Source organism: Poromitra crassiceps (assembly GCF_964638095.1).
Source record: "Poromitra crassiceps genome assembly, chromosome: 3".
Lineage (NCBI taxonomy): Eukaryota > Metazoa > Chordata > Actinopteri > Beryciformes > Melamphaidae > Poromitra > Poromitra crassiceps.
Window position 1 is genome coordinate 29,788,229 of NC_139625.1, and position 12,941 is coordinate 29,801,169.

The following is a 12,941-nucleotide window of genomic DNA, read 5'->3' on the forward strand; positions in this document are numbered from 1 at the left end:
TTATTATGTCTATGGAAAAAAGTAGTGGTGATGGCTAAGCAAAACAAAACAATAAAGACTGCGTGAGGCTGTTGATTTTTTGTTTTGCTTTTAGTAACATATTTGAAACACCAGACGGGCAACTAAAAATTCAGAGGTCAAATAAACTGCTCAAACTTGTACTATAACAAGGTCACCCTTTGTAAATGTAGCTAGCCTCCATACAGGTCAAATGATGAAAATATAAATCATGGGATCTTCATTCCATATCATGGTTCCTATTCTGTGTAGTGAGCTCAGTGCTGGCTGAGGATCCATTAGCCTTGAAATGGATATCAAATGAAATTACCTTCAGTGTGATGGTTCCTCTGTAGTATTAATCCCATTTACTGAGCTCTGCTTGTCTCTACATGGCTCTGTGATCTGATTCAGTCATGTGATACAGTACAGACCTCTCCCAGACAGCCTGCTCTCTACATGGCTCTGTGATATGATTCAGTCATGTGATACAGTACAGACCTCTCCCAGGCAGCCTGCTCTCTACATGGCTCTGTGATATGATTCAGTCATGTGATACAGACCTCTCCCAGGCAGCCTGTTCTCTACATGGCTCTGTGATATGATGCAGTCATGTGATATAGTACAGACCTCTCCCAGGCAGCCTGCTCTCTACATGGCTCTGTGATATGATGCAGTCATGTGATACAGTACAGACCTCTCCCAGGCAGCCTGTTCTCTACATGGCTCTGTGATATGATTCAGTCATGTGATACAGTACAGACCTCTCCCAGGCAGCCTGCTCTCTACATGGCTCTGTGATATGATTCAGTCATGTGATACAGTACAGACCTCTCCCAGGCAGCCTGTTCTCTACATGGCTCTGTGATATGATTCAGTCATGTGATACAGTACAGACCTCTCCCAGGCAGCCTGTTCTCTACATGGCTCTGTGATATGATTCAGTCATGTGATACAGTACAGACCTCTCCCAGACAGCCTGTTCTCTACATGGCTCTGTGATATGATTCAGTCATGTGATACAGTACAGACCTCTCCCAGGCAGCCTGCTCTCTACATGGCTCTGTGATATGATTCAGTCATGTGATACAGTACAGACCTCTCCCAGGCAGCCTGTTCTCTACATGGCTCTGTGATATGATTCAGTCATGTGATACAGTACAGACCTCTCCCAGGCAGCCTGTTCTCTACATGGCTCTGTGATATGATTCAGTCATGTGATACAGTACAGACCTCTCCCAGGCAGCCTGTTCTCTACATGGCTCTGTGATATGATTCAGTCATGTGATACAGACCTCTCCCAGGCAGCCTGTTCTCTACATGGCTCTGTGATATGATTCAGTCATGTGATACAGTACAGACCTCTCCCAGGCAGCCTGTTCTCTACATGGCTCTGTGATATGATTCAGTCATGTGATACAGTACAGACCTCTCCCAGGCAGCCTGCTCTCTACATGGCTCTGTGATATGATTCAGTCATGTGATACAGACCTCTCCCAGGCAGCCTGTTCTCTACATGGCTCTGTGATATGATTCAGTCATGTGATACAGTACAGACCTCTCCCAGGCAGCCTGTTCTCTACATGGCTCTGTGATATGATTCAGTCATGTGATACAGACCTCTCCCAGGCAGCCTGTTCTCTACATGGCTCTGTGATATGATTCAGTCATGTGATACAGTACAGACCTCTCCCAGGCAGCCTGCTCTCTACATGGCTCTGTGATATGATTCAGTCATGTGATACAGTACAGACCTCTCCCAGACAGCCTGTTCTCTACATGGCTCTGTGATATGATTCAGTCATGTGATACAGTACAGACCTCTCCCAGGCAGCCTGTTCTCTACATGGCTCTGTGATATGATTCAGTCATGTGATACAGTACAGACCTCTCCCAGGCAGCCTGTTCTCTACATGGCTCTGTGATATGATTCAGTCATGTGATACAGTACAGACCTCTCCCAGGCAGCCTGTTCTCTACATGGCTCTGTGATATGATTCAGTCATGTGATACAGTACAGACCTCTCCCAGACAGCCTGTTCTCTACATGGCTCTGTGATATGATTCAGTCATGTGATACAGTACAGACTTCTCCCAGGCAGCCTGTTCTCTACATGGCTCTGTGATATGATTCAGTCATGTGATACAGACCTCTCCCAGGCAGCCTGTTCTCTACATGGCTCTGTGATATGATTCAGTCATGTGATACAGTACAGACCTCTCCCAGGCAGCCTGTTCTCTACATGGCTCTGTGATATGATTCAGTCATGTGATACAGTACAGACTTCTCCCAGGCAGCCTGCTCTCTACTGGTCTCTGTGTATTCATGAGCATCGTGTTGACAACATGCACATGAGATAGACCTAGGCTATCTAACAACATGCACATGAGATAGACCTAGGCTATCTAACAACATGCACATGAGATAGACCTAGGCTATCTAACAACATGCACATGAGATAGACCTAGGCTATCTAACAACATGCACATGAGATAGACCTAGGCTATCTAACAACATGCACATGAGATAGACCTAGGCTATCTAACAACATGCACATGAGATAGACCTAGGCTATCTAACAACATGCACATGAGATAGACCTAGGCTATCTAACAACATGCACATGAGATAGACCTAGGCTATCTAACAACATGCACATGAGATAGACCTAGGCTATCTAACAACATGCACATGAGATAGACCTAGGCTATCTAACAACATGCACATGAGATAGACCTAGGCTATCTAACAACATGCACATGAGATAGACCTAGGCTATCTAACAACATGCACATGAGATAGACCTAGGCTATCTAACAACATGCACATGAGATAGACCTAGGCTATCTAACAACATGCACATGAGATAGACCTAGGCTATCTAACAACATGCACATGAGATAGACCTAGGCTATCTAACAACATGCACATGAGATAGACCTAGGCTATCTAACAACATGCACATGAGATAGACCTAGGCTATCTAACAACATGCACATGAGATAGACCTAGGCTATCTAACAACATGCACATGAGATAGACCTAGGCTATCTAACAACATGCACATGAGATAGACCTAGGCTATCTACTAACTGTTGCTGAGCATGTTATGTTTTTGTTGTGATGTCTGAGCACAAAAGGCAATCTCAAGTTGCCTGTTATCATTGAATAGAGGTTTACACAACAGTGGGGGGGCGGAGGGGGGCAGGCAAAAATCAATATTTGTCCGGACTATGCCCAGCCTGTCAGTTTGAACACTTTCATAAGGGGAGCGTGTGCACAGTAACCACCAGGGGGCAGTGGAAGAGATATGTTTCACTTAATTTATTTGCACTAAACTAAGCTTTTTTACGGTTTTGAACATGTTGCACCATATCTTAGCATGCATGATATATGGGCCGTCGAGCTGATTTGCTTCCGTATTTGACCATAGATCAGTGTTTCCCACAGGATTTAGAGTATTTGTGGTGGGGGACCGCAGACCCCCTAGGGGGGTGAGATTTTTTTTAAACATTTTAAAGTAAAATGCATGAATTTGGTGTACTTTGAGAAAGCTTAAGAGCAAAATTAAAAGGCTAGATCTATGAAGAACATGTCATCATTACTGTGCTGTGGGTTTACAATGACAAACTAAATTTCTCCCTATAGGTCAGGGATACTCAACTTGCTTTGCCACTTTCGTGAAATGATAGAAGGCGAGGGGCCAGTTAATAAACAAACGATATACATTTTTCTGTAGCGGATTGTAGGTTTTTGGGGTGTCAGCCGGAGTTTAGGCTGACAATGTTGTGCACACCGGATAGTTAGTTAGGTTAAGTTAGTTAGGTTAAGTACATACATAAGTGCCTGGGTAGCGAGCAGATGGCGGTATTTGACAATTTAGCAGCTAAATCATAGATTATTGAAAGATATTCCATATTCCAGACTGAAATGCTATAACAGAAGTATTGGCCAGAATGACATGAACATTTATTGGACACTTATTCACCAGGTATCTTGCATGTTGCGTTCAGGTGCACTGTAAAAAAAAAAAAAAAAAAATTGGGTCAAAATCCTTTTGTGGCGGCCCGCCACAAATTCCTTTATGTATGGGAAACACTGCCATAGATGATGTTGTCGAGTAGATTTCCCAGCCTTTGTTGATCATGTACTGTATATGATGAGGCCCATATACAGCCATGTCCCCTGGGCCTTGATGGAAGTGACTCAGGACATCAAGTGAGTCATTGCAGTGTGGTGCGTGTCTAAGCTGCACAGGACGGGTCACAGCCTGTCTGCCTGTAATAACCAACCACCGTGTATGATTACTGTTCACTCACAGGGAAGTGTGTCACCCCAACTGTAAATAGCACATTTTCCTACCACAAGATCTGCTAATATACCCTTTTTAAACTAGAGTGGACAGTGCTGTTGCTGCTATAGAGGTCATAGCCTTTTTTAGTGCTGTATAATAGTAGTCATGAAGCAATATGTGCTTATTCTATTCTCTTCTATTCCCTGTGTGTCTTGTACATAGGGAGGTTGGAGTGCTCTCATGTGGGCGGCTTATAAAGGTCGTACAGCTGTGGCCCAGATGCTGTTGGAGAAAGGAGCGAACCCCAACATCACTGGTCAGGTACTGTGACAGTGACTGGACTCTTCACAGCACCTGTCTGTCTTTCCTTCCCTTGATAAGATCATCTCTGACATCCACGAGTTCTTTAGTTCTGAAAACACAAACGTACAAAACTACACAACCACAACCCTGTGCTTCGCCTGAGCAGCGCAGTGCCTACCCCATCATCTGCTGTTTCAGCTGAGCGAGTACACCCACAGGGCCTGACACTGGTCGTTAGTTATTGAAGGCATGACCTCAACCCTGTCCTTTGTCCCAGCAGTACAGCGTCTACCCCATTATCTGGGCGGCAGGTCGAGGCCATGGCGAAATCGTCCATCTCCTGCTGCAGGACGGAGCCAAGGTCAACTGCTCAGACAAGGTAACTACTGTACATACTAAGAAGTGAAGACCTTATTTATTTTGTGTTTTTCTAATCATATGGTTGATGTAGCTGATAGAACATTATCAGGAGATTCAAGTGCCTGGGCCTCCAGCCCCCTGAGTTTTTCTCCCCCTCCCCCTCTCCACCACATAAAGTCAACCTGGATTTTTGTTGGGGGGTTGGGGGGGGGAGGGGTTACAGAGCACCCAGTTGTCCCAAGGCTCAACATGTTCTTAGACACTGAATACTGTAGATACTGGCTCAGTCATTAGAAGACAGGGACTACATCAAATGGATCATTTAGACCAGACTTGACCTTTTCTTTAAGTTATAAAAACCTTGTTAAAAACTCTTTGGACAGAATGTTATATTAAAGCTGCAGTAGGTAGTTTAGTTTTAAACAACATCAATGGGATGTTAACCATACCAACATAGAGAGTAGAAACTGAAAGAACCTTGTTTGTGTGCTGTGATTGTCTAGTTACGTTCTAGCTACCCCTGATTTGTTTTTCTTGGTCAGACCTACAACCAAAATGATGATGAAATAATATTGCCTACTGCAGCTTTAATCATAATTAAAAAAAAAAAGCCAGTTCACCAAAATCATCTGTTTTCACACATTGCCCAAAGTTTTCATGCACTCTGTCTGTCTTCCTCTTCCCTCAGTATGGAACCACTCCTCTGATCTGGGCAGCCAGGAAGGGCCACTATGACAGTGTAATGCACCTGCTGGCTAACGGAGCTGATGTGGACCAGGAAGGAGCAGTAAGTAGATTGTAGATGACCTGTATGTATTAGGGATGGGAATTTCATGCATTTTCCTTAACCGTTAGTTGAACACCTTAACGCTCAATTAATCGGTTAATCATAACGGTGCAAACAGCAAAAAAAACTACAGTGCGGCTTGTGCTTCGGGGGGACACGACAGCCTCGTTCTCAATGTAGTTGAGTAGCTCAGGAAATCCCTCACAGTCCACCATGTTTATCTGCATCATGTCCTTTTCCACCATAAACCAAATCCCCTGAGTTATTGTCTCTGCTGCACGCACATCAGCAGCTTCTTCTAACATTCAGATATGAGCGCCCTGGTGAGTTTAACTTTCGCCTCGCACTGCTACCTCGTGTCGGGTAGCCTACAACATTGACATTTTACAACCTGTTGGAAACACTGTCTGTTGCTGTAAAGAATAATCTCCAGCTATAAAGGGATATAGCCTAGGTGACATGTTGTCCAGCCACTGTCAGCGCCAACCAAAATGTTCAAAACCAGTGCAATGTTGAAACAGGAAATGTGTAGCTTTCTTCAAAAAGTGCAAGTTGAGGTCGCTGCTGCCTGTTTTTGAAATGCTCTCGGGCGTGTTGTCAGAACTCGATGACGGCTCTGATCGTGGCGGTGAAGGGTGGCTTCACCGAGGTGGTCAAGGAGCTGCTGAAGAGGAACCCCAACGTCAACATGACGGACAAAGACGGCAACACGGCCCTGGCCATCGCCGCCAAGGAGGGACACACCGAGATCGTCCAGGACCTGCTGGACGCCGGCACCTACGTCAACATCCCTGACAGGGTGAGGTCACAACACCCATCATCACCTCACAACTTGACATGATTGGACAATGTGGCGTGGTTGGTGTTGGATTTAAGAGTGGTGAGACTATGTGTAGTTGGATATCATGATATTAATGCCTCTGTCTCTCTTTCTTTTTGTCTGTCTCTGTCAGAGTGGGGAGACGGTGCTGATTGGAGCAGTAAGGGGAGGTCATGTGGAGATAGTCAGAGCCCTGCTGAATAAATATGCTGATATTGACGTCACGGGCCAGGTAGGAGCTCCTCTCCCGCCGTCTTATTGATTTCTAAAGGCAAGCAGGAGGCTGTCTCATTTGACACCATACTGGCTTGGTTTATTTGGCTATCCTGTTTTTCACAGCCTTTCTCACAACTTTCATCCTTGGATCAGGAATTCACATTAGTGGTTTATATCAACAGGCACAGCTTGACACACCACTCATATTGCCAGACAGTGCCAGTCATATAGCCTTGTTTATGTTTTTGCCACATTGGGTAGTTTTCCAGTGATAGATCATACGATTTGCCTCGTCTCTCCTCATATCAGGATGGAAAGACTGCCCTCTACTGGGCTGTGGAGAAAGGCAACTCCACCATGGTGAGAGATATCTTGCAGTGTAACCCGGACACTGAGAGCTGCACCAAGGTATGACACACTCAAGCCAAGACAACAAAGAATAACATACACTTTCCCTCATTCCCTTATATCCTTTGAGTTTTTGTGATTACTTGAATTACTTGATTACTTTACTTGAAACCTTTCATCTGGTTCATGACATAATAACCATCAGCAGTATTGTGCTAAACAGTGTGTTCAAGTTTCTGTTTCTGTGTGTGTGCGTGTGTGTGTGTGTGTGTGTGTGTGTGTGTGTGTGTGTGTGTGTGTGTGCGCGTGCGTGCGCGTGCATGCGTGCGTGCGTGTGTTAGGAGGCAGAGAACCCCCTTATCAAAGCCACCAAGATGAGAAACATAGAGATAGTGGAGCTGCTGCTGGATAAAGGGGCCAAGGTGTCTGCTGTGGACAAGGTACTGTTCAAAACCTACTTGCACATAAAAACATCATTATGACAATACCCTCTCTTTGATTTGTGTGGTTCCAACATCTGACACATAGGATGTTTCACAATTTAACAATATACTGGGAATCACTTGTCAATTTGTCAAAATACAGGAATCAGTCTTTTCCATCCCTTTCTTTGCCCAGAAAGGAGACACGCCCCTTCACATCGCCATCCGAGGACGAAGCCGCAAGTTGGCCGAGCTGCTGTTGAGGAACCCCAAAGATGGCCGCCTGCTATACCGCCCCAACAAGGCTGGAGAGACACCATACAACATCGACTGTACCCACCAGAAAAGCATCCTCACTCAGATATTTGGAGCCAGTAGGACCTGTTTCTCTATATTATTCAGAATGAAATGTGGGACAAAATGTGCTCATAGTCTGTTGTTTACCCTACATTGAAAGAGTGTATGTTGCTTTGCTATCTTAATTTCATTTATCACTTTATCTCCTCTCCTGTTTCTCCCTCAATCATTATCTACTTCACTCTCTGCCTATCTCCACTTCTCTCGTTACTTCTCTCCTTCCCTCTCCACTGCCTTTCTGTCTGTCTTATTCTCAGAACACCTATCCCCGACCGAGTCCGATGGGGACATGTTGGGTTATGACCTGTATAGCAGCGCCTTGGCAGACATCCTGAGTGAGCCCACCATGCAGCCGCCCATCTGCGTTGGCCTGTATGCCCAGTGGGGTAGCGGCAAGTCTTTCCTTCTTAAGAAACTGGAGGGTAAGTAGGCCCAGAGCACGAGAAACCATTTCAAACAGTGATGAAAAGTTGACCATCAGAGCACTTTTGCTTCTTTAAACACTTTAGCCACTTCTAAACATGAAGTCTGGACCATGTCCGGCTTGTCAGAGCAGAATATTTGCCAGTTTTACCCTTCTAGACATGAGGGATCTTTGTTTAGAAACATTGGGAAATGGTCAGTTTTTTCTGCCAATGGCGAGTAGAGTGGGCGGGGGGAGTAGAGTGGGCGGGGGGAGCAGAGTGGGCGGGGGGAGCAGAGTGGGCGGGGGGAGCAGAGTGGACGGGGGGAGCGCGCGGGGGGGAGGGGAGGAGTGGGATGCGGTGCAGAGGAGGAGAGCTGAAGAACAGAATTGGGCCACCAATGCCCAAAACGCGCGCACAGATCTCCATACACTGCATCCACAACACGAGATCTCTGCCAAACACTTTTCTCCACTACTCCATAAAGCACATGCCTCACTGTGAAGGTCCCGATGCATTCCGACGCGTTCAGGCGATAACGTGGGGTGGCAATGTGCCAAAAAGTGTGAGCGCTTGCCTTGTTGTTGTTGCATTGCTCAAAAGCCGCCAGTCAAAATAGTGGTCGCACTAACGTTAAACTGTGGATGACTTTACAAGTGGCATTCAAGTAATATCTGACTAGTTTTCAATTTATTTAATTTCTCCCCACAAAAGTTAGGCTATATGTCTCGAATATACAGGCTAATGCAACAATATCACCCTCTTGCATTTGTGCATTTTCACATACAAGACAGACAGTTCAGGAAGAAAAGAAACCATTCAAGCCATTTGCAGAACTTGAGGAAACCGTGAGTTTGCTCGTTTAATTCATTGATATAAGCCATTGTACAAACGATTAATTAAAAGGCTACGTGAACGTTAATAGCGGGCACTTATCACCCAATAGCCTAATGCAGTAGTAGGCTATCATCTCCTTGTTGCATTTTCAAACTGGCAGATGAGATGGGGGAAAGATCATTCAACGTTTACTTGTTTACTCACCAATTGGCTCTCTTCCAAATAATCCAGCCACGTAACTACATCCATTCATTAAATGATTAAATAGCACAGGGACATTAATGGTTTGTAAAGTGCCATCTAACCACCCGCCCACTCAGAATGATCCAGAACATGAGCTGGAGGTGTTAAACAACAGCCGCTTTGCCAACGATGCAGATCCTGTACTAGGGGCTCAGATGGTAATGATCCACACTCGCGGGAGTGCACATAAAGCGGATAATTATTTCTAAACATGCAGGCCCACCGGCTAGCTAGCAGCTGGTCATAATCCGGATTTCACTGCATGTTTAGAAGGGGCTTTTGTCATTCACCTATCTAGTGTGTTTTATGCTTGATTCTCAGATTGCTCATATTCATCGAATGATTGATATTCTCATCGGCCGTCATGTTTAAGGCTTTAAATGTCTGACATGAGGTTTTTTCTCTGGTCTTGACTGGTCCCTCCCTCTTCTCTCCTCCTCCATCAGATGAGATGAAGACATTTGCTGGCCAGCAGATAGAGCCGTTGTTCCAGTTCTCCTGGCTGGTGGTCTTCCTCACCCTGCTGCTCTGTGGCTCTGTGGCGCTGGTTCTGGGCTTCACCGTAGACCCCAAGCTGGCCATCGCCGTCTCCCTCAGCCTCCTCGCCCTGCTCTACATCTTCTTTGGTGAGGGGACAGGCTAGCTACAAGTGCGGTACTGACGCCAATATTGATACTCGTTCAGGGCCAGTTCACCAGTTCACCCAAACCCAGTTGCTCCAGTTTATGGACAATCCCTCTGTAGGGATGCGTACCGAGCACCGATATTATTTGGAACCGGTTCCTGATTGGTCGGTACCAGGAGTATTGACAAAGTCCTGGACGTTCGGTGCTGGTATAGGTATTTTTTATTCATATTTAGTATTATTTAAAAAAAAATACCGTTCCCTAACGATGATGAAGCGCGGCACCAGGCATTTGATGTTGCGCGTTTACACTCCTGTCCTGTCACTATGCTTGCGGCAGGTTTAAAAGATTTAAAAGATCACTAGTATATTTGGAAGAAAACTAGTTTTATGATAGGAGGCATCGCATTGCCAAATCACACAACAACAGAGTCTGATAAAGCGAGCGACCGCCCTGTGATGATTCACAGAGAAATATCTGCCTCGCGTTGCACAAATGTCAGTGTTTTGCTGAACCCGACCTATTTTCTGACAGTAACAGCATACTATGTGGACTTTGCCAACTCTGAATACAGAACAACAACGAACAGCGACGGTGTTCACTTTACATGTAACGTTACGTTAGCTTGCAGCTACATCCTGAGCCATCCGTTCAGCAGATACAGTTGGTCCACAAACTCCATGTAATATAACTCCATCGCGCTGGTTTGTTTCATAATGCTTTGAAAACGGGTGTGATTTATCCAGACTCGATGAAGAAAACATTTTGTAAATGAAAATATGCCCCAGTAAAGAGATGTATTGCAGGTAACTTTGTTGAGTTTCCAAATAGGTCGTAGAGGGTGTAGAGCTAAAGCAATGGCACCCAAAAATAAATTCATAAATAACAAATTGTCTATTTAGCTTTTCTTTTCTTTTCTTCTTTTCTTTGCTTTAATTTTTATTTGTTTGTTTGTTCTTCTCTCTCTTTTTTGTTTATATTGTATGTTTATATTGTAATTGTTGTTAATATTGGTTTAATTTCTGAGATAAGAGACCTTGCATAAGCCCATTAGGGTGACTCTGCACCTGCACAATCTTTTGATTCACTTGTATCCTTCATTTTAGCTAGACATATTCTCTGTAAAGCCCTCTGAGACATGCTTGTGAATTAGGGCTATACAAATAAACTTGACTTGAGTTGACTATTCATACATAGTGAGCTTTTCCCTGATACTTGACAAAATACAGTTTCGCTCACTAGAGGGAGCTGTTATACAGCCAACATCGAAGATGATGACTGAGGTTTTGAGTCAACTTTCTAGAACCACTAAAAGAAAGGATGAATAATAGCTAAATGGGATTGTTAAGGTTTTGAGGAAATACTTCAGTGGGCATTTTTCAGCCAGACTCTTCTCCTGTCTCCAGTGTTGGTGTACTTTGGAAGCCGTCGTGAGGGGGAGAGCTGGAACTGGGCCTGGGTCATCAGCACCCGTCTGGCCCGCCAGGTCGGCTACCTGGAGCTGCTGCTCAAACTGATGTTCGTCAACCCCCCTGAGCTTCCTGAACAGACCACCCGCGCCCTGCCTGTCAGGTGACCGTGATGCACACAGTCATCCACATAATCATACAGTTGGTGTTCTTAGGGTGTTAGTTCCTCAGTGGTAAGACAAATGGAGCAGAGCTTATGTGGATAAGTACAGTTCTATGATGCATTCATGGCAATTGCAAAGTCTTTTGACTGTGGGAGTTGTGTGAAAACTTGCAGCTAAGTTATGAACATTGACCCTAGCTTAGTGTCAGGAGCGTACATCCTCCCATCAAGTAATCCTCAACACGTATATTTCTGACATATTTGTTCATACTGGGGAGTGAGGGGGTGACAGACAGATATATGTGCGGCCTAGGCGACACACATACTATAAAAGTCATCACGCCTAGTAGGCGTGATTACTTTATTATTATTATTATTATTATCATCATCATTATTATTTCAGATTTTCTCCCCAATTGTACTTGGCCAATTTCCCCCTGCTATCCCCGGTCGCTGCTCCACCCCCTCTGCCGATCTGGGGAGAGCCGTAGACTAGCACCATGCTTCCTCCGACACATGCGCAGTTGCCAGCTGCTTCTTTTCACCTGACAGCGCGGAGCTTCATCGGCAGGACGTAGCATGTGGGAGAATCACACTATTCCCACCAGTTCCCTGTCGTGATGACTTTAATTGAAAGGTAGCTTTTAAATGTGCAAGGAAGGGCCATTTTTACATCTAAATTATAGGGTGCTGTAAATCCTCACAGTCAAGAAAATAAACTGATGAACAAGTATGAGGAGGTAGAACATTCCCAAGAAGAAACTGTAGTAGAAGACACTCGTCTCACAGGGGACAAAAGTAGAGGAAGGGTCTGGGAAGTGAACATACAGTAAAACATGTTCACTAAATAAATTACTAAAGCATTGTTGTCACTGCTTGTGGTTCCCCATTTACAGTGTATGTGTCTTGCACTAGACTAGGCTACATTTTAAATGACCAAAGATGGGCAAAAAAAATATGCAGTGGAATTTCCACTGGAGAGAGACTGAATGGAATTATTAGTATTCGTCCAATCACATAATCCTAATCCAGTAATTCATATTTTCACAATAATACAATTTTGACTTCCTTTTATAGATACTGCTCCACAGAGACCAGATATGATTTGTAGAAAATTATTTTCTGAAACTCCATGACAAAGATTGATAGCGTGCAGTTAGTGGAGTGGAGTGTCTAAAACTGACTAATCTGAATTTGCCTTTTTTTTTTTTTACTTTCTTTTTATTGAAGTTTTCAAGTTGAAAATAAATGAATTTGCCTTTTGATGACCAGTGACCACAGCACTGTGGTGATAGTACCACTGATTATTACACTACTCAAACACTGTTATAATGAATGCTTCAGTCCCAGTCCC

At 44.5% G+C, this 12,941-nt stretch overlaps 1 protein-coding gene across 2 annotated transcripts in view; it reads left to right on the forward strand.

The window, feature by feature from the left end:
• The window catches only part of kidins220a (kinase D-interacting substrate 220a), a 79,262-nt gene that overhangs the window by 10,049 nt on the left and 56,272 nt on the right, over positions 1 to 12,941 (forward strand). For both annotated transcript variants that reach the window (XM_083634144.1, XM_083634143.1), the window contains exons 5-15: positions 4,515 to 4,613; positions 4,876 to 4,974; positions 5,644 to 5,742; positions 6,344 to 6,541; positions 6,696 to 6,794; positions 7,088 to 7,186; positions 7,468 to 7,566; positions 7,745 to 7,922; positions 8,163 to 8,327; positions 9,836 to 10,015; positions 11,422 to 11,587. In XM_083634144.1, the coding sequence (XP_083490270.1) occupies positions 4,515 to 4,613; positions 4,876 to 4,974; positions 5,644 to 5,742; positions 6,344 to 6,541; positions 6,696 to 6,794; positions 7,088 to 7,186; positions 7,468 to 7,566; positions 7,745 to 7,922; positions 8,163 to 8,327; positions 9,836 to 10,015; positions 11,422 to 11,587 (1,481 nt within the window). The remainder of the gene's footprint in view (positions 1 to 4,514; positions 4,614 to 4,875; positions 4,975 to 5,643; positions 5,743 to 6,343; positions 6,542 to 6,695; positions 6,795 to 7,087; positions 7,187 to 7,467; positions 7,567 to 7,744; positions 7,923 to 8,162; positions 8,328 to 9,835; positions 10,016 to 11,421; positions 11,588 to 12,941) is intronic.